Raw genomic sequence first — 21,671 nt, 5'->3', positions numbered from 1 at the left:
GCTTTTACAAAAAGGCCTTATTGCCCTGTTCTCATACCAATGGGGCCTGCAACATAAGTTCAAGGCCAGATCAAAACATGTCTACACAACAGTGATGGGTCACTCAGTCATCATCCTTTCTTCAAATTGAACAAACCCTAAAATAGTGAAGGAAGACCCTTCAGAGACTTTAAAAGCTCCCAGCCCTAAAAAAAAAGGCTGAGCTTCAGTTCCAGAGTCTGTCCATCTCCCAAACACACAAACACCCCACACACCTCACCCCCAAAAATCTCCCACCCCCCACTCTCACCCCTTTCCCCTCTGGTCTGCTATATGTCTCTGCGTGCAGGCCATATGTGTATGTTCCCTCACCTAATAAAAGCCTTTCTTCAATTGATGGAAAAAAGAAAAAGAAACTGGATCATACAGCACTGAAAATGAACTGCAAATTTGAGCCATTTTGTACAGACTTATTTCAGGAGTAACAACGCTGTACTGACACCATTACAGACACCTACTTTCAGAAGTAAATGGATGTCCTTTACTTCCAATGTAAGGTAGAGACCCAAACTGTTGCAGAACAGACCTTGTGGAGAAATCAGACTACACAATACCAATTCCTCTTCCAAATATTTTCTCTATTTTTCAAATCTGCATTTTTCAGTTTTAGACAAAACACTTCACCACCCTCAGCCTGCCCACCTGGGAAGGCGCTGTTCATTCACTGCAGGGCTCATGCTCTCGAGGGTTCTCATGAAGGCAAGGCAAGCTCTCCTATAGCACTGAACTACAACCCTAATCCCTGGGTATTGTTTGCTTGTGTGTTTGTTTTTGAGACAAGCTCTCACTGTGTATCTCACATTGTTTTTGAACCCTCAGTTCTCCAGTTCCCATCTTGAAAATGCTAGGATTGTAGGAGAGGGTTAGCATCCTGGCTAGAAAACAATGGAAAGTGAATAGATGACAGCAAAAACTGAAGGAGCCAATAAGACGGCTCGGTGGCTGTGGTTCTTGAATGAGTGCCTTCCATAGGCTCGTATTTCTGAATGCTTGGACCCAGCTGTTAAACTGTCTGGTAGGACTAGAGGTGTGGCCTTCTTAGATGAGTGCGTCACTAGGGGTGGGCTTGGAGGTTTCAAAAGCCCAAACCAGGCCCAGTCTCTCTTTGTCTCAAACTTGTGAATCAGATGCAAGCTCTCAGCTTCTCAACTGCAGTGCTGTCTCCTACCATGCTTCCTATCATGATGGTCACAGACGAACCCTCTGAAACTGTAAGCACACCTCTAATCAAATGTGTTCTTTCATAAGACCAAGGAGTCTCTTTGAAGCAAGAGAAACGTAACTAAGACAGTGGGTGAAGACTTCGAAGTCTGCCACCCTGAGTTCAATCATCCGAACCCCACAGAACTAACAAGAGAACTAACTCCTGCAACATGTCCTGTGACCTCCACACGCAGATAGTGGCACATGCGTGCACGCACACGCACACACACACACACACACACACTATATGCAATTTTAAATTTTGTTTTTAAAAATAGTGTGTAGAACAGGAGCTGCTTCAATGAAGCTGTCTTTAAAATAAGCCCACGGCAGCTCAGACTCCCAGTGGGCCCCTAGTAAGGGGAACAGGCACTGTCTCTGACATGAGCTCAGTGGCGGGCTCTTTGATCACCTCCCCCTGAGGGGGGAGCATCCTTACCAGGCCACAGAGGAGGACAATGCAGCCACTCCTGATGGTTCTGATAGACTAAGATAAGAAGGAAGGAGAGGAGGACCTCCCCTATTCCCTATCAGTGGACTGGGGAAGGGGCATGGGAGAAGGAGAGGGAGGGTAAGATTGGAAGGGGATGAGGGAGGGGGCTACAGCTGGGATACAAAGTGAATAAATTATAATTAATAATTTTTTTAATTAAAAAAAAAAAGATAAGCAAAGCACGCAGCCAATCCAGGAAGAGCTGCTGTTTCAGGAGCAGCTTGGAGCAATTACCTAGTTTACACAAGGTGTCGCTGAGGCTTATGCTCAGCTGCTTCTTGACAAGCTTGCAGATGGCCAAAGAATCTGCATTCTCCTTGATTTTTATTACTTGTTTATAATATTCAATCGCCTGCTTCCTTTGAGAGCTAGAAAACAGAAATTCAGTTACAGAATTGCACTGGAGAAATGTGACCTACATCCATTCTACAAACATTCTCCAAATGCTGGCCTGAGGACGGGGGCGCAGAGGAGAATAACAAAGACCGTTGGCCTCTCTCACAGTTAGTTGAAAGGGTAGAAAATGAAGCCAGAGTACACTTATCTAACACTGGGCTTTTTTTTTTTTTTAAGACAAGAGTCTCAGGATGGCACCAAAACTCCATACATAGCCAAGGATGACTTTGAACACCTGCCTCCAGTCTTGGGCTCTGGGATTATAGTCATGTATCATTCCACACAGTTTCCTCCTGGGATTGAACAAAGGCCTTAGCACATCTCCCAGTTTAAGTCTCGGTGGTTTGAATGAGGATGGCCCCCACAGATTCATATGTTTTAATACTTGATCCCCAGCTGGTTGAACTGTTTGAGAAGGATTAGGTGGAGAAGGTGTGCCACTGAGGGAAGGCTTTGAGGTTTAAAAAGACTGGAACCATTCTCCTTCTTTCAGATCAATGCATGAGTGGTTGGCTGCCCCTGCTGCCATGCCTTTGCTCCACCAGCATGGGCTCTAGCCCTCTGAAACCAAAAGCGCAGCTAAAGGCTTGCCTTATACATTGAATTGGTCATGGCGTTTTGTCACAGCAATAGAAAGACAGCCTCACCCTCTTGAGGGCTCATCCTCAACCCCTTGAACATGAGTTGTACCCCTGGACCAGAGCTCTGGACTGCAATTTTGGAAACTCTTCAAGGTGATGGTAGGTTCACTCATTTTGAAGCCTGGGTTGCAGCTGAAGGCTGCGATGAAGCAGCAAGTCAGGGAGAGCAGTTAGACCAGACGAATGTCCTGCACTCAAGCGCTCTGCTTCCCAACCGGAAGTGCTTCTCCTGAGGGGAGTGTGAGGGGGCTCTCAAAGAGTCTGCTGCTCTACTGCCACCTGCTGTGGAGGAGCAACAGAACCACACCCATGTCAGAGACACTACATGCATCTAGCATGGTTGGGCACCCGATCATGGTCCTGTGAGGAAGCTATTCCTACTGCCCACCTCACCAAACAGCAAGTGGATAAGATCCCAAGATGGTAAACACTTGTTCCACCTCACAGTTACTCAGCAATAGAAATAAAATCTTGAATCCAGCAGTGAGCCAGACACCCACCACCTTACCTAGTTCCTCCCTTATCTGAATTAATCTTTACCTTTTAAATCCCATCCAGAAAGGGCCTGGGCTGATTTATACTCAAGTTCTATAAATTACTGTTAGGCCTCAAAGAAACCCAAGACAAATGGCTAGCTGAGGTGTCTATTAACATATCAAAGAAAACTCTGGCCCCCAGGGTCTCCCAGCATCTTTCAGCATTGCTACTACCTGTTACCTAGTCCTGGCTCCTCAGAACTTCTCACTGTAAACCCCTCCAACCCCTGAGATTTGATTCCTTTCCTCCAGCTTCCCTTTCCTATATAACCTTAGTCAACTTGGCTACAGGCTTTTTTGGCTTCTTTCTTGGTCTTCCACTTATGGCGCTTGGTCCCCTCTCTTGCCTGTTTTCTTCTCTCTTCTTCCTTTCTTGACCATACCCTACCCTTCTCCTGTCTTTCTCCTCTCATGGCCTGGTTCAGTCTGCTGGTCATGTTCAGTCTGGACTCCTCTAGATGCCTCTGGTTGTACTCTCCATCATATCTACAATAAAACCTTCTCTTCAACCATACCTGAGGGCGATCATGTCCTCATTTTCATCTGATTACTTATAGGCATTCATCTACTGATGAGAGAGGAGGGAAAATAGTCTTAGAGAAAGTGAAAGACTGAGGTGGAAAAGGACACCAGGACCCAAGGAGGGGAGGGAAGAGGAACTCCAAACCCTAGACTGAGTGAGTAACTTGACAACTGAACAGCGAGGGCATCCCTGACTCCACTAAAAAAAAGGCACTGTGGGGCCCAGGCACTGTTGGCTCTCAGGCTTCACAAAGAGACTCCTGCCACACTAGCCTGCAGCCAGCAAAAACAGTCAGCCCTAGACATGCTCACGTCAGAGCCCTGCAGAGTAAGCCCTAGACATGCTCACGTCAGGGCCCTGCAGAGTCAGCCCTAGACATGCTCACATCAGGGCCCTGCAGAGGTCCCTCCGGCTCTCTTCTACACTTAGCTGTGTGAGGGGCTGAGGGCAGAGCCACATCTTAAAGGCTGCTGGAGTCAGGAGACAGCAGGCGAGCCTGACTTGAGGCATGGTGTGGCCTCTGGCCTCAGTCACGTAGACACACAGAGCAGTGGATGGGGTCCCTCAGACGGCAGCCAGGACCTAGGCCTGCACAGAGGCTGTAAAGACACACCCACTCACAAGCCCTGTCAGGGACACTGGGGAACCCTCACAGTGAGAGCACTGGACCTTGTGCCCTACCCACTGCCAAACCCTCTGCTTTGTTTTCAGAATGCCTTGTAATAGATGCTCTGACCAAGACAGCAGGACAGAACTCTCAGGAGGGACACATGCCCACTCAGTTTATGAACAGGACTAGAGACAAAGAAGTAAGATGGCCCTGATAGGTCAGTGCACACCCCAGACGTTAGAGAATTGGGAGAGGGACACATTTCTTAAAATTGTCCATAAAAACTTACTTTTCCTTATCTTCTGTTGAAAAAAAAAGCAAATCTGCTAAAAATTCCATAATTTCTCCAACTAGTATGCTTTTATTGCCAAATAGACTTTTTCTGATATTTAAGCACTCTTGAAAGTTCAGCTGTGCAAGGGGCACATTTCCAGCAACCAACCTGAGAATGAAACACAGGCTTGTGGTTTACCAGGCATGAAGAATGGTCCACATTCACTGGGCTAGCAACAACTCTCATAAAATGCTTTAAGAACAGTTTGTTACAGTGTGGGGGGGGGTCAAGAACCTCAAAAGCACTCAGAAGTGTGAGTGTGTGTGTGTGTGTGTGTGTGTGTGTATGTATGTGTTTGTATGTATACAAGCATGTGTGACCTGTGTCTTTAGGAGTAAGCAGTTCTGGGGATTCAACCCAAAGTCTTGAGCATGCTAGCACCTGCTCTAGCACTGAGCTACATCCACCTGTCCCCAAAAATAGCTTTATAAAGAAACCAGAGGAGCCAGGAATGTTAGAACATTCCTATTATCCCAGTATTTAGGAGGCCGAGGCAGGAGGACCATGAGCTCAAGGCCAGCTTAGTTACATAGTAAATTTCAGGGCAGCCTCAGATACCTGCCAAGATCTTGACTTTAAAAAAATTTTTTTTTCCAGAAAAGAAAGAAACTAGAGCACTTCTCAACCCATGCACTATAAACACTTGGGCAGGAAAATTCCTTGTGCTGGGCCTGCCCTACACATTGTAGGCTGCATCCCTGACCTCCACCTTTAGATGCCAATAAAAATGCCCCTGCCAGTCATGTTAACCAGGAAGGAGTCCAGATATTGCCAAAAGTGCCTGGAGGAAGGCCCCAGACCACCCATGGCTGAGAGGTACTGTGCTGAAAGAAACACTCCAATGTTGAGCATTTAACCAAATGGGTAAGGTGGCATATGTGATAACCGGGACAGATCAAATATAATTATAAGCAGGCATTGTGGAGACAGGGTCTCATGTTAGCCTAGACGGGCTTGACAGTTTTTTGAGGCTGAGGACTTGAATTCCTCATCCTCCTGTCTCTACTTCCCAAGCGCAGGGATTACAGGCATGCTTCATTCGGCCCAACTTATGCTTTTGTGGGAATTGAACCCAGGACTTCATACATGCAAGGCAAGCACCCTACAATTGAGCTACATCACCAACCCCTAAGCATATTAATAAAAAGAACAGAAGCTAATACAGAAAACAAGAAAATTAAGAAAAAAAAATCACACTTACATGAGAACACCTTCAGTATATTTCATGGTAGCTTGATCACGGGTATTATCAGCCATGTACTTGGAGATTTCAGTAGCATATTCCAAAATATGATTTTCTTTTAAGAAGTACTCAGGTGCCGATTTTGCCAGGTTATACATCACTTTGACTACAGGAAATAAATGTTGGCAAAGAATATAATGCTTAAGGTTTTGTTTATCCAAGAAGAGTCAGAATGTCAACTAGTGTTTAGTATCATTTCATCATGCCAAGAGCCAGGGTTTTTCTGGACAAGTCAACCACTGACCTATAGTGAATAGGGTTTGTTTCCTAGACAGCATCTGTGTGCATGTGGCAGGCATTGGGCCAATGAACTAAGACAATACTTGGAACTTGAAGGTTGGATCTGTTGGAGGAAAAGTGGTATAGGTGCATATGAGTGTAGGGGGCAGGGAGGAGAGACAGACAGACAGACAGAAAGACAGACAGAAACCAGAAGATAGCTTCAAGTTTCATTCCATGGGCGCCGTGCCCTCCACCTTTTTCGTTTGTTTGTTTTTCGTGACAGGGTCTCTCGGTGGCCTGGAATTTACTAGCAGGCTGGCTGGCCGGCCAGAGCGCCTCGGGAACCCACCTGCCCTTGCTTGCTCAGCACTACCAGCTTACACTACTATGTGCGCCTTTTAACATGGCTTCTGCCTCTGCTTCCTAAGCGCTGGGACTAAAGATACGCACCACCACACTTGGCTGTGAACAGTTTCTTTAAAACCACTGAGCCTGCACCCTTCCCAGGGAGAAAGGGCCCCTGGGTTTGCTCTCTGACTGAAAGGGTGGAGTGGCCTCTGCAGGTGTCTGCCTACCTTTCTGCTTCATCAGCTCCTGGTTAGTTTTTAGGTCACTTAGTGTAAATTGCAGCAGATTTGACCACACTTTTTGAAAATATGTCAGTCCTTTCTGAGTCATCCCGATTTCAAGATATAATTCTCCAATGGCATTCTGAGCCTTGAACAGCATTTCTATCATGGATGGGTTCTGTACAAAATGACAAAGGGAACCACTTTTGAAAACAGACGGTTGGCAGTGACAGCTACCAACACCCACTATATAATTTCTCAGGGAAATTTAAATATTTACTATGCAAATGGCTATGATAAAATCTTCAGGGGCTGGAGTGATGGCTCAGAGGTTAAGGGCGCTGGCTACTCTTCCTAGAGGCCCTGAGTTCAATTCCCAGCAACCACATGGTGGCTCCCAACCATCTATAATGAGATCTGTGTCCTGTTCTGATGTGAAGGTCTACATACAGATATTGTGTACATAATAAATAAATTTAAAAAAAAATCTTTATAAGGAGACATGTCAAGCTAAGAATCCATCAAGGTTTCCCCAGATCATTAGTTAATGATAACAAGTCTTCATGTGTGACTAGTTTGTAATGTAAAGTCTGCTTCGCGCCTGTAAGGCATGAGGTATGCTTAGAATTTATCGGAGTCACAGATAAGCTAGAGGCCTCCTGCCCCTCTCCCCTCAGGTGCTGCTTGTCTTGAAACTCTGAAGACTGGAAGGTTACAGGTGTCCTACTATGTGACTGAGACCCTGATCAGAAAAGGAAACAATCCCCAAATGATTCATTAGATAAACCAATAACACGGGGAATCCAGGAAGAAAGCAAGTCCAAAGGACAGAAATGTCTCAGGATTGGGGACTTTAAAAACAGTTGTCATGTCCCAAATCAGTACCCCAGCCATTTTAGCCATTTCTCTATGCTGCGCCCCTTTCTGTTGAATTGTATACTTAAAACTGCTTTGTTTTCACTAGTTACTTAAATGTGTTATCTTATTTCCAGTTGGCCTAGCATATTTATCTTTTTAACTGAAACTTCAGAAACTTAAACCATTTCTCAGTCAAATGAGGCATTCACCAGAGAAAACTATTTGGAAAGGGTTAGGCTAACAGCTGGCCGGCCACTGCATGGGTGTTTGGGACTCCAGTGTAGCCCTGAGCCCTTCTCAGGGTGAGCTTTTAAACATAAAAACCTCATCCTGACTTGACACACCTCAGTAAGCAAGAGCAGTTACCCAGAAGCAGAACTACAAAACCCACAAGGCAAGGTTAGCATACTTAGGGACTTTCCTAGAACTGTGGACTTTGATAGATTGTAACCTTTTGTCCTCATTTTGGCAGGTGTTTCTGCCTACATTCTGGGTTTCAAGGCATCAATAGTACTCCCATCATGGCATCAGTTGTGCTAAGGTCTGAGGTGCTGTTATACTAGCAATGCACAGAAGACACTGGATAGACAGATGCTGGATGTACCTCAGTGGTAGAGCACTAGCATTCAGGAGGTCTTGGGTTCAATCCCAGTACTGGTATATGTACTATATGGGGCCAGTGAGATGGTTCTGGGGGTAAAGATATTTGCCTGAGTTCAATCACTGGGACACATAATGGCAGAAGAAGATAACTGACTTAGTGGTGTGCTACATGCATACATATAATAAGAAAATTTAGAACACACTGGTTAGCTAAGACTTCTAAATGTCCAGTCCAAGTGATGAGAATAGTGAGTTATCTCACTGTTAGCATCACATTTCAGAAAACCTAACATGAATACATATTAGTGTGTTTAGTAACTAATAAACAGTACACAATGGATGGCATGATCCATGTCACTGTTCATGTATTAGTTATGTTGTATCACAATGTCAGCCTACAAAGTGGTTGACAGAGCCTGGCTTCATGCTGTGAAATTTGTTTTTTGTTTGTTTTTTAATTATTGGACAGGTCTCACTATGAAGCCCTGGCTGTCCTAGAACTCACTGTGTAGATCAGGCTGACCTAAAATTCACAGAAATCTGCTTGCCTCTGACTCACTCAATTTGTCTGCATGTACATTTGCACACCGGAAGAAGGTACTGGATCCCGTGAGACCATAGTTATAGACAGTAGTGAGCTGCTACGTGGGTGCTGAGAATTGAACTCAGAACCTCTAGGACAATAGCAAGTGCTCATAACCACCGAAGCATCTATCCAGCCCCCATGATGGGAATTTAAAGACGGAGTTTTTCTACTTTCTGGTACCTACAAAAAAATGTCCTGTGTCCAACTAACCTATTGACCCAAAGCTTCTGGATAAGTGTCTTAGCAAACAGGTCACATCTATTGTGAGATCCTGACTTGTCAGCTTTGGAAGCAGCAACTCAAGGTGTAGAATCCCATTCTTTTCCATCTCCCTTAGGCATACATTTAAAAGTGCCTCACTCCTCAAGCTTTTTAGATCTTATGCCTGTTACTCATTCTCCCAGTCCTTCATTCTGATTTGATTGATCTTGTCAGCAACGGGAAGGACAGCAGCCCAGCCCCACACTGTCACCCATAGCTCAATGAGTTAGTTTCCTTTCCTCTTAGAGCTCCACCTACAGGCAAATCCAGGAGCCCTGCCTTCACTACAGAAGAGAGTTTCAGAACCAGCCAGTCTTAAGTAGACCATGGTTGGGGGTGGTCTATGAAGAGATTACAATATAGATTTTAAGCACAAGGAGAAAAAAAGGAACTCGGGAAAGGTCAGACATCCAAGCATGGGCACGAGTATCTCAAAGGACAGTTATATTTAGGCACTTTACAAGAGGCATAGAGGATTTGGGTGGCTTTCAAGCTACATCTCTAAAGGTAATGAAGTCACTCATTTTGTTGGTGGTGGTGGTACATTGCTCAAAGAGTGTACTCCGTAAGGACAAATGGTTATGACAATGTTGTTGAGGTAAGTGACACCTAATGATGGATAAGTGACAGCTCTGAAAGTTTCAAGACAGGCTGGTCCTACATAGACACAAATGACCAAAGCAAAGAGGGAAGAAAGGGTTTATTCGGCTTACACTTCCACATCACTGTTCATCATCGGGAAGTTGGGACAGGAATGCAAACAAGGCAGGAACCTAGAGGCAGGAGCTGATGCCAAGACCATGGAGGGGTGCTGCTTACTGGCTTGCTCCCTGTAGCTTGCTCAGCCTGTTTTCTTATAAACCCCAAAACAACCAGCCCAGGGATGGCCCCACCCACAATGGGCTTGCCTCCCCCCCCCCCTGCACTGATCGCTTATTGAGAAAATGCCTTATAAGCCAGGCAATAATAGCGCACACCTTTAATCCCAGCACTTGGGAGGCAGAGGTAGGCAGATCTGAGGCAGGTGGATTGTGAGCTTGAGGCCAGCCTGGTCTACAGAGTGAGTTCCAGGATAGCCAGGGCTACACAGAGAGACTCTGTCTAGAAAAAAGAAGAAAAGAAAAGAAATAATCAAACTTTCCCCATATCTTCATGAAAGTGACAACCAAGTCTCAGGCCACTATAATTCCATTTCCTTCTGCAGTGACATCTATCATTCTCTGATGACTCTTGTGTATTTGGAGCTAGGTGTTATGGATGTACAATTGAGGTGTAGGGTAAATTGTAGCCTTCTTTTTGATGAACAAATCCATTGACTCTCCCCTACTCATATAGTAAGTTATAAAGGAACAAAGGTCAGAGGTATCTGAAAGAACAAAAAGGAATAAAGTTTGAAGGACTTAGTTCTTCTTTTTCTCACCTTACCTTCAGTAGCATGTCCTCAACAATCAACAACAGCCTCTCTGCTTCATTGATCTTGCCCATAAACTTCAGGAAACTTCCAATAAAGAATATTATCCTACATTTATCAGCAGCAGTAATCTGGGAGAGGCTGCACTCCAGCACTAGAGCAGGAAGAAAAGGAGACAGGCCTGAAGCACACTGGGGAGGAACACCTGCCTCTGCTTACTCTGCTGCAGGGCTCCACAGCTGCATTTTTCACTCCTTCTGTTGGGAGCAACTGGTTGTTTTCTTTGTGACAAGTTCTTTGGGTTTTGGAGTTGACATCTCATTCTACAGCCCAGGTTAGTCTTGAACTCACAATCCCCTACCTTTGCCTCCAAAGTGCTGGGATCATAGACGAATACCATCATTTCAGGCTTCAATTTCTTGTTCAATACACCAGCACATTTTGTTACAAATACTGACAAGTACTTTAAATGATGTCATCAAAATTTATAATAGTATTGTACAACTAGTTGTATAAATGTTGAAATCTAAAGAGCTAAACAATTATATAGCTCAATCCATGTATTCTTATCATTTGTGTTTTAGAATGATTTTTTTCAGGAAAAAAGTTTATATTTCTTACACCATTCTGCCCTCTGTTGCAACTATCTTGAAATGCTAAATTAAATGGAAAGAAAATGTTAGAACAAAACACGAGCCAGGCCTAAAGAATACAGGCAGGTCTGTAACCCTCCTTTCCCCACTCAGAAGGCTGAGCTGGGAAGGTCACAAGTTAAAAGTTAGCGGGACTACAGGGGAGTTCAAGGACAACCAGGGCAACTTCATGAGACATTGTCTCAAAGTCAAAAGTCAAAAAGGCTGGAGAGAGCACCTGTCTAACACATACAAGTGCTACAAAAAGGAAAGCAATAAAAATAAGCAAAATAGGGGATGCACACTTGCATACTATATAGTTATATACAAACAAAAATATGTAAGATCATGGATCTAGCTCAATGCATATAAGATCATGGATAGAGCTCAATGCATGGTGTGACAACTGATAGCTTTGGCATTGCCCTAACTTTTCTCATCGTATGTTCTGGAGTAGCGGTTCTCAGCCTTCCTAATGCTGCAACCCTTTAACACACTTCCTCATCCATAAAATTATTTTGTTGCTTCTTCATAATTGTAATTTTGCTGCTGTTGTGAATCTGAATTGCAGGCTATCTGATATGTGACCCCAAAGGGGTCATGACCCACAGGTTGAGAACTGCTGTTATAGGCTTTATATTTCTACATGTTTGTTAATTTCAAATTACTGAGTCTAATGTATTTGTCACAAATGATTACTTATCCTGATGGGTTGTTTTGCTTCTGTTGGGGGCCACTGTGACCTGTGTAATTCTTGCTTTTACAGTCATACACAGAGTAAGCATGTGCTGTGTACCTACTGTGTGTCGGGCAGTATGCTAGTGTCTGAGAAAGCAGACAGGCTGTATTCCTAAGGACTGTTGAGTAACTGGAGTTAATGTGCTTCAGGCCAGAGGGCAAAAGCACAAACATAGCCACATGAGACAGATTCAGAGGGCAAAAGTCAAACATATTTGTCCAAAGTAGCCAGCAAAGCAACGGGACCTGAGGTTAGAATAATAATCCAGGAGTAGAGACAGGAAATGGAGACACTGCAGAACAACAACGGCTATTAAGAACAGTCAACAGGTGAGGAAGAACAGCAGAAGGATGTGGAATTTTGCATTCCAAGGAAATTAGGAGGACCAGATGCCTGTCAAGGGTTCGGACTTGAATGAATAATGTAAACAAAAATTCCTAAAAAGCTGTGTCAGGCTGTTGATAAAAATTTCCTGGAAGGAGTCTAAGTCCGAAGAGACTGATGTCACAGTTGGCATTTCAGTACAGTAGAGAAATTGGAATTTCAAAGGTTCGGGGCTAGCTACTTTATCTTGGGCTAGTTTTAGCCTTCTGGAACAGTCACTCTGTACTGAACACTCCATGATAATAAATAAAAACCCCTTAGAAGCTATTAACTTAGCGGAACACTAGCATCCACTGGTCCAGGAGCTAAGAATGTCATCAGATAGCATCTTGGGCCTTGCAGGACAGCTTCTCCATCTCACTGTGCCTGCCTCTATGATGTAACCACCAATGCATTTTCAGCTTGCCTTGATTTAAAACTTCTTTTGTTCAGTAAAACTATAAAGCTTTTATAAAACTGCTTTCACATTGGAACATGAAATTTGGGGTAACCTAAATCTATGTTTCTGGATCATGGTCACTCAAAATGGCTCCAAAATAAACTCTTATTTCCTTTAAATAATGAGAGTTGTAGCCAGGTAGTGGTGGTACATGCCTTTAATTCCAGTACTTGAGAGGCAGAGGCAAGTGGATCCCTGTGAGTTTGAGGCCAGCCTGGTCTACAAAGTAGGTTCCAGGACAGTCAAAGCTACACAGAGAGACCCTGTCTTACAAACAAACAAACAAACAAGCTGTGGTTTTATAATGACTTTTCCACCCTGCTTTATCAATCACTTAAAGTACTTCAAGAAACCATCAAGGACCCTGCCTCCCACTGACCACATCTCCATGTTCACATACTCAGCACCACAGAAGAGATGAGAAAATAGTTTTTCTCATTATAAAACTAATATGTTCTGCCATTCTCCACTCTTATCCATTGAGAGTATTCAACTTCATTTTGGAATTTTTTTTACCTATCTTCTACATACAAACAGACACCTTTAAAAATTGAATTGGGATCTATTGTGGCTTTAAACACCCCAGGTGTGGGATGTGGGTCTGATTCAGATGGTCACAGCAGCAAACTATTTGCCTCATGCTGGCTCTGAGAGGATGTTCTTTGCCAGCTGCAGATAGTTTAAATCTGAGGACTCTGGAGAGAGAATAAATGCCAGAGCCCAAAGAGTGTGGAGCTCCCAGAAAGAACAAGGCTGCTGCTGCTTCCCCCTTCTGTGGCTCCTGGTTGCTGCTGATGCAGTGGACAAGAAGTTGGAGATCTCTTGAAACAAGGATTGGACTGGCTCCAAGGAACCCGACAATCCTAACCAGCAGGAAACAGCTAAGAGAACTGAGCCTCCTCTCCCACTAACCCTTTCCCTCTCCTACCTGGTGTTGGGATGTTGGAGGGGATTGGGATGGAGTAGGGAGAAAGAGATATAAGAGAAACATAAATAAAAGAGTTTTTAAAAAGTACATCAACAGGGATCATCCTCCAAATTCTACACATATGCTTTCTATAAAAATAAATAAAAAACACAGGGGCCTAGAGAGATGGCTCAGTGATTAAGAGTCTCTTCAGTAAGACTCTAGGGTTTTCGGCAAGATAGGGAAGTGAGCAACTAAGATATTCAAGGCTTGTGACAGCCTTAGTTGAAGAAGGTGATTCTGGACATACAAAAGGAGGACCTGATGGAGGTATGAGATTTGATGTGAAAGACTTTACGGAGTAAAATCCCAGAACTGGGCTGACTAGACCTGAGGGATGAGGAAGAGGTTGGTGTTGAAGAAAAAAAAGACCAGGACTCTGTGCAGAGAAGCCCCAGGGTCTGAAGAACAGAGTGAAGGTTTGGTTAGACAGCTTCACCAGAGTCCTGTGGACGTCCTCACCTATTTCGAAGGGACACATTTGGTACTAGGCCCTTCTGACTCAGAAAGTCCTCTGTGAGATGCTAAGTGACTTCCTCCAGAGGTCCCTACTCCCACAGGCCCCTCCATCACCCTGAGAACCAAGTGCCTTTATCCTACCTCGGAGAGCTCATCAGCTTCCTTTGATACACCGACTAGCCCCTCCTGACCACCAACACATGCTATCATTATGAGTATTCCTAGGGAAGTTGCAGATGAATTTCAAGATTACATGAGTATCTGCATAATAATAAAAGGCCAAAGGCTAGATGTTCAAGGACATGTCCATTCCTAACTATCCAGGAGACAGACCTTGGGGTCTGCCCCACCTGAGATTCAATGTCCTTCATTTCAACCAGGATGGTACTAGTCAGAGAACTATCACAGTTTCCAAAGTGACACATATATAAAGTCTCTGACTAGCATTTAGTATACCCCCAGCAATGGGAGTCTGAGGCAACAGGGCTGAAATTTTGAGTGACAGCAACCTGACTGCACAGCAAGTTCATAGTCACCCTGTCTCACAAAAAAGAAAGAAAAGAAAAGGCTCAGAGTCCATTACTAGGGTCTCCAGACTGCAAGCTGGGAAGGCAGGGACGCTGTCTGCCTTGTTGAGCACTGTGTTATTAAGTCTACAGCCAGGGGAAGTGCTTGGCTAACCTAACCTATTGTAAAAATGAATATTACCAGGCAGTGGCGGTGCATGCCTTCAATCTCCGCACACAGGAGGCAGAAGCAGACAGATCTCTGTGAGTTTGAGGCCAGCCTGGTCTAGAGAGAGAGTTCCAGAACAGACAAGGCTACACAGAGAAATCCTGTCCTGAAAAACCAAAAGAAGAGGAGGAGGAAAAAGAAGAGGAAAATTATCACTCTGTTTAATAAGCAGGAAACATAGGATCGGGGCAGGGATGAGCAGACAAAAGGCCTCCTTATGGGATACTGGGGTAAAAAGTACTGTCCAAAGTATTATCCAAACCTCAAAATGAGGCAGATTCTCAAAGAGCAGCTCTCTGCTTGGCCTGAGACCACCTTCAATGGCACTATCAGGCCTGGGTCATGGAAGGAGGACACAGCATTCAGCACAGAGAGTAGGCTACAGTTGGGTTTTATGTACTTAATCTGAGGCATCAAAGGTATGAACAAAATTTCCGAGATGCTCCATGTGCCTGTGAATGAAAACTCCTGAAAGGAGTCCGTGTCTGCAGAGCCTGGCTGGCTGATGAGAATCTCAGCACTGTAGAGAGGTTGGAGTGCTGCAGTCAGAAGACTAAGGCCAGGAGACTTAGGCCAGCTCTAGCCCTCCTTGCCCACCTGTGTCTGAACTAACATCTGTGAGTAACAGATTAAAAGCTTTCGGCATCTATGAGCTTAGCAGACCTCCAGCTTCTGCGGACCCTAAAGCTAAGCATGCCATCAGGCAGGGTCATAGGCCTGCAGAAGAGCTTGGCCATCTCATTGCGCACTCCCCCACCCCCAAGATTTACTTATTTATAAGAGGGCACCAGATCTCACTGGAGATGGGTGTGAGCCAACTATGTGGTTGCTGGGAATTGAAATCAGGTCCTCTGGAAGAGCAGACTGTGCTCTTAACCTCTGAGCCATCTCTTCAGCCCCATCTGACATATTTTAAACTTGGCTTGATTTATAATTTTCTTTGTTCTATAAAACTATAAAAACTGCTTCCACACTGGAACATGAAATTTGGGGTAACCTAAATTTGTCTTCCCCAGGCCACAGTCATTCAAAATAGCTCCAGAATAAACTGTCTCTTATTCCTTGTGAGATGAACACCTGAGCCAGAAGCACTGTGGTTGGCATACCTGAGAGTGTGGGTCGCTTCCTCATTTTCTGGTGTTGTTCAGATTCTATCTTGGCAGCAGAGACCAGAAAAGCCCCAGATACATCACTGCCAGCTTCCAGCAGCACATCCCAGTAATGGATGAGGTGTAGCCTGGTCCACAAACTCGGGTTTTGGATTTTTGATATGAAATCTGTGATACTTGTAACATAGACAATTATGTTAGTACTCATACCACAAAGGAAGCTATTGTACTTCCCACATTTCACTAGCCTAGCCATAACCTGTTTTGTTTTGTTTTGTTTTGTTTTTTTCCAGCAGTATCTCACACATTCTAGACCAAGGAGGACCTTGAACTTCTGATCTTCCTGCCTTGGTCTTCCAAACGCTGGGATTACATATATGTGCCACCATGCCCAGTTTAAGCAATCAAATACAGGGCTTTGTATATGGCAAGAATCTTAGCTAGGCAAATATTCTACTAGCTACGTTCCATAACACACAAACATTTCTATCCACACCCCTCTGTGTGTGTGTGTTTGTATATGTGTGCCTCATAGACTTTAATTAGGTTGCTTGTGCAAGTGGCAGGAGCATCTTATCAATGACTACACAACCGAAAAAAAAAAAAAAAAAAAACCACCCCTCCCCTAGCAAGCATTAACTGCCAACAGAGCCTCAAGGAGAGTAAGAGACCTTATGGATCCCTCCCCTCTCCGCGATGAAATGTCAATGGGCCCAGTCATGTGCAGGTAACCACAGGTGCAGGAAGGTATTCGTACAATAGTTACATCGTGCCCTAAAGATATGTTCTGTCCATCTCTGTCCCCAGCCTTGGCTCCTACATTCTTTCTGCCCTCTCTTCCATAATAAACTTGCTTAGTTAATGCAGAAGCAAGGAAAGAAGGGAGCGAGGAGAAGATGAAGCGAGAGAAGCAAGGGAAGAAGAGGCCAGCCACCAGCACAGCAAGTCTGTGAGCCTTTCTGGCTCTTGCCTTTGCCCTCTTCTCCATGAACGCCTGGAGGAAAGCATACGGAGTGAAGGGGCGACTGCTGCAAGTACCAGACAGATCACACAGGGCACCCTGGGGATCCACTCTCCCCGTCAGAGTGGATCCCGCACCAAGGCCCCGTCTGTGAGTAGACGAGGGCTTTGCTCAGGGAAACCCTGCTGCCCATGAGAGCCCAAGATTCCATGTAAGGCTAGTAGGACTCACCCAGGGCTCGTGATGAAGCCACATAGGCTTTCCCAGGACCTGCTCATCTTCATGTGCCACGGCAGCTCCTGATACACTCTCCAGAAAAGGGTTTGCCGCTGGAAGAACCTCATCAGGACCTGGTGGAAATGTGCCTTCTTGTGATTCATGGTGTCCTGGGACTCATTTGGACTGCTCTCTCTGACTGGAGTGATTACACCTATTTCAAAACCAATTGCAGCCTCACAGTTCTGACTTGTTTCATGTAGGAAAACACTAACACAAAAATACGGCAAGTCTGTTGCTATAATTAAGGAAGGAATAGTTGAGGTATTGTGGAAAATGCCTTGTTCAGAGCAAGGGAAATGACCCAGTAAAACAGTTCTTGTTGAACAACTATGAGGCCTGGAGTTTGGATGCCCAGAACCCATACAAACACTGGCAGGTGTGATGGCTCACCTGTAATCACAGCAGGGAGGCACAGAAAGGGCACATCCCCAGAGCAGGCTAGCCGGCCTGCTAGCTAGGCTAGCCAGATCCATGAGCTCTGGGCTTAAGTGAGAGACCCTGCCTCAATATATAATGTGAAAAGCAGTTAAAGAAGACATCTGATATCAACCGCTGGCCACTACACATGTTTACACACACATGCAAGGCACACACACATGCAGACATGTGGCCACAAATGCACATTTGGATGACAAATAAAAGGGGGGGGGGATCTTTTGCAATATTCTGTTTTCTCCAGAAAGTATTTATAGTTATGATTAGAGGATAAATGTATAGGTACTCCATGTTGAGTTTCCCATCCCCACTCCCATAAAGAAACACTTTCAACTACTTTTCTATTTTCCTCTTGTTTATTTGTTTTAAGAAACAAAATAGGAGAGTGGCATTATAGAAGGGATGGGAAAGTAGTTAGAGATACAAAGATGTGATTTATCTTTATTTCATGTGTGTGTTGCCTGGTGTATGTCTGTATACCACATGTGTGTAGTGTCTATAGAAGTCAGAAAGAGGCATCAGATGTCCTAGAACTGGAGTTACAACAGTTGTTAACGGCCATGTGGCTGCTGGGAGTCAAATCCAGGTCCTCTGGAAGAGCAGCCAGGGCTCTTAACCAGCCCTACATTTCTATTTTGAGGACACACCATGGCTGCTACCTGAACAAGCACTCTCTAATGTGTGAGGGTAAGCATTTTGGAGACTTGATTCTTCTTCCTGGCTCTCCTAAGGGCCCAGTATAACGGAGCAAGCAAAAGAGAATGTGATACTAAAGTCAGGATTATTGTGTGCTCATTCCCAGAAAGAGGTGGCTCTGGCAGCTGCAGCACTCAGAAACAAGCCTCTCAGAAGTTCAGAGCCTTGACATATCTGTCATTGAAAATTAAAATACTGAGCCGGGCATAGTGGTGCACACCTTTAATCCCAGCACTTGGGAGGCAGAGGCAGGTGAATCTCTGTGAGTTCGATGCCAGCATGGTCAACAAAGCGAGTCCAGGACAGCCAGGGATACACAGAGAAACCCTATCAAAGAAAATTAAAATATTGAAGGTATTTTTATATTTTTTTCCTTGACACTCTTTCTTGCAAGATGAATAGAACACACACTAGATGGTATACCAAGCCCAGTTATCATAAAACTGTAACAAGGGAGAACTCACTGTTAAACCTTCTGCATTTGTGCTGAAACAGTTTCCAGGTCACCCACACATGTGGATAGATTTTGTGCTATTTGGTCAAAGGTGTGCACATATGCTCTGGTAACAATGCAATGCATATGAGACCTGTGCAAGAAAAAGAAAACTCCCCTCCCTCTCTGTATGATGAAGGCATTTTTTGTGGATGGTACATTAAGAAAGTAAGGTAGGAAGTGAGAGAGAAAAATAAATGGGACAAATAATATGCTGACTCCCAAACTTAGAAGTGTCCAACACAAAGGCTGAAGTTACCAACATTTTGGGCTGTGGTGTGTCCCACTGGTAGAATGTGTACTTAGCTCATACAGCCCTGGATTCAATCCCCAGCACACATTTAAGGAAGGGGTTACAAGATGTTGTAGATAACACCACATTGGCTTATTTTTTCTTAAAGGTGTATTTATTGTGTATACAATATTTTATCTGCATGTACATCTGCAAGCCAAAGAGGGCCCTTAGATGCCATTATAGATGGTTGTGTGCTGGGAATTGAACTCAGGACCTGTGGAAGAGCAGCCAGTGCTCTTAACCTCTGAGCCATCTCTCCAGCTCCACCACATTTCATTTTATCATTTTACAAAATAGTCTCATGAGGCAGACATGACTATGACAAGTGAAGCTCCTCAAGCCCAGAGAGATCAGGTAACATGTCTCTTCCAGCTGCATGTGGGAATGTGAGCAAAGCTCTGACCCCTGCATCGTCTTGGCTTACAGAATGCAGCAGTTCTCAGGGGCAGACTTCGACCCGAACATGTGTGTGCTATTAGGACTCACGGTAGGTTAGAATATGCTAGACTGACAGCTGCAAATCTCAATGGCATGAGAGAACGAGGGTTCATTATGTCTGCCTTCTGACTGGGGGCCTAAAACTGTAAAGCAGGTTGGGAAATGCCAGAGGAGAATCTCTTGAATGTTGCATGGCCATTCAGTTATATAGTCCCAAATAGCAAAGGTACTAGAGAACTGGCATTCAAATGGCTGCCATGGGGGATTATCAGGTAACACGTGATGCTGCACTTTACATGAGCTCCCATTACTCTCAAGGGTAACGATAACTTATTTTGAAAATGAGGCACGGGGTTTTAAAAAGTTAAGCGCTTCACATAAGATCTTACCAGTTCTGTAAGAATCCAAAGTCATTGTTTGTAATTCTTTAAAAAAATTATTTTTAGAAGATGAGGCAGGCAGATCCTGAGTTCAAGATCAGGCTGGTTCTGGAAGTGGGGCACAGGGCCTGGCAACCTCCTGTAAGGAGCTACCACATTCTCAGTCTGTTCCCGAGGAACAACCCTGGCGAGCTCAGCCCCTGAAGCCAGGTCTCCTCTAACGGACGTAACTGCTGTCCTGCAGTTTACTCACTCATTGCCACTAGAGAGATCCTGCACAAGTTTTCCCTTCCATGTGACTGTCTCCCTCCCTGAGCCCGGAGGCACCTCCACAGCCCCAGCTCCTCACCCAGCAGCTTGTACTCCACCACGTTCCGTAAGGACTGGTGGCTGAAGTAGAGGAGGCCGTTGGGTTTCTCCTGGATCCAGTGTTTGGTGGCGTTGCGGAAAGCTGCCCAGTGCACTGTCGTCACTTTCTGTTGGTTCTTGTAGCCCAGCATGTCCAAAAGCTCGAGCAGCTCATCCTCAGCCAGCCCACAGTGGGAGATGCAGAGCAAGCACAGCGCGTCTGCCACCCAGCCACTCAGCCCTGTGCAGCCACAAAAGGAGCGAATGAGTGGGCTGAAGCGCAGTCTGCAGCCTCCCTCCTCTAACCTAGTGCTGAAATGCCCCCATCTTACAAAAGAGGGTGTGGCAGGTTGAATAAGTTACCCAAAGTCACCCAGACAGAAGCGCTGGGAGGGATTTGAACCCAGTCTGCCTTCACAGTCCATGGAGTCACCTACTCTTAGTAGTACCACAACTGATACTGGGTATAAGCAGCCAGGCTTCCTGGTCACCATGCTAAGCATTCTGCCCAGTAGTGTCTGTCTGTTAGGACAAGTTATTCTCCTGGAGAAGTGCCACACTCACAGATACCATTTAAGGGCTCCTTAAGGTTTGCTCCTATCATTGGCTTTATGATCTTCCAGCTATAGAGATCCTTCAGATCCCAAGGAAGCCAGGCATCAAGGTCCGATGAAGGGACCCATATCACCCGCAGCCTCAGGTAAAGGCAGATCTGAGGCCGAGCTGATAAAGCTTCCGCTGCATATGACTGAACTCAGCCAAGCTCTTCCTAGACCTGTGGCTTTGGAGCTCTGTGGACCCAACGGGATTGTTGGCCAAGGCTGAGGAAGCAGCAGTCACTGGGGGAAGAAGCCCTGGGATGTACTGTGCAGTCCTGGGGATGTAATTACACAGAATGGGTCAGGTGGCCTGTGCAACTCTTCAGGGAACCTCACTTCCACCTCTGTGGAGGTGGAGGAAGGCACAGGAAACTCGAAATCCACTTTCTTGGTAGAAATGTAAAGCAGAAGGCTGTGCGGCGCCATGCAACACAGAGGTAAAGAATGCACCCTGTTCTCATCCACCTCTCCAATTTTGTTCAAGCCTAGGTTCCATGTCCTGAGGAGCAGAATGACGCAGGGAAACAAAATGAGGATAGCATGTTTCCAAACAGACTTCAGAGGATACAGCCCAGTGACTTGAGAGAATAAAAACTTTCCAGAGCCTGGTTCCTAAATATCATAAACAAATTCCAGAATACATTGTCGACTACCAACAGTAGACTCACGAGATGAGATAATGACATTGCTTGTCTTCTCCCCACGAGGGAGGAAAAGAGTTCCTACAGAACGAGAAAGGTCTAGGAGAGAGCTGA

The 21,671-nt window shown here is 45.1% G+C and overlaps 1 protein-coding gene across 10 annotated transcripts in view; it reads right to left on the bottom strand.

Moving 5' to 3' along the window:
- The window catches only part of LOC110563929 (tetratricopeptide repeat protein 41-like), a 51,011-nt gene that overhangs the window by 5,985 nt on the left and 23,355 nt on the right, over positions 1-21,671 (bottom strand). For 3 of the 10 annotated variants that reach the window (XM_021661179.2, XM_060377843.1, XM_060377844.1), the window contains 8 exons: positions 20,319-20,558; positions 17,185-17,383; positions 15,990-16,168; positions 10,543-10,682; positions 6,816-6,987; positions 5,977-6,124; positions 4,731-4,883; positions 1,970-2,103 (listed from right to left, as the gene is read on the bottom strand). In XM_021661179.2, the coding sequence (XP_021516854.1) occupies positions 1,970-2,103; positions 4,731-4,883; positions 5,977-6,124; positions 6,816-6,987; positions 10,543-10,682; positions 15,990-16,168; positions 17,185-17,383; positions 20,319-20,558 (1,365 nt within the window). Of the gene's footprint in view, positions 1-1,969; positions 2,104-4,730; positions 4,884-5,976; positions 6,125-6,815; positions 6,988-10,537; positions 10,683-15,989; positions 16,169-17,184; positions 17,384-18,004; positions 18,691-20,318; positions 20,559-21,671 lie in introns of those variants that run through there. The other 7 variants (XR_009589970.1, XR_009589971.1, XM_060377845.1 and 4 more) reach the window with 7 other exon arrangements.

Source organism: Meriones unguiculatus, chromosome 2 (assembly GCF_030254825.1).
Source record: "Meriones unguiculatus strain TT.TT164.6M chromosome 2, Bangor_MerUng_6.1, whole genome shotgun sequence".
In the NCBI taxonomy this organism is placed as follows: domain Eukaryota; kingdom Metazoa; phylum Chordata; class Mammalia; order Rodentia; family Muridae; genus Meriones; species Meriones unguiculatus.
This window is presented reverse-complemented; position numbering and strand designations above follow the sequence as displayed.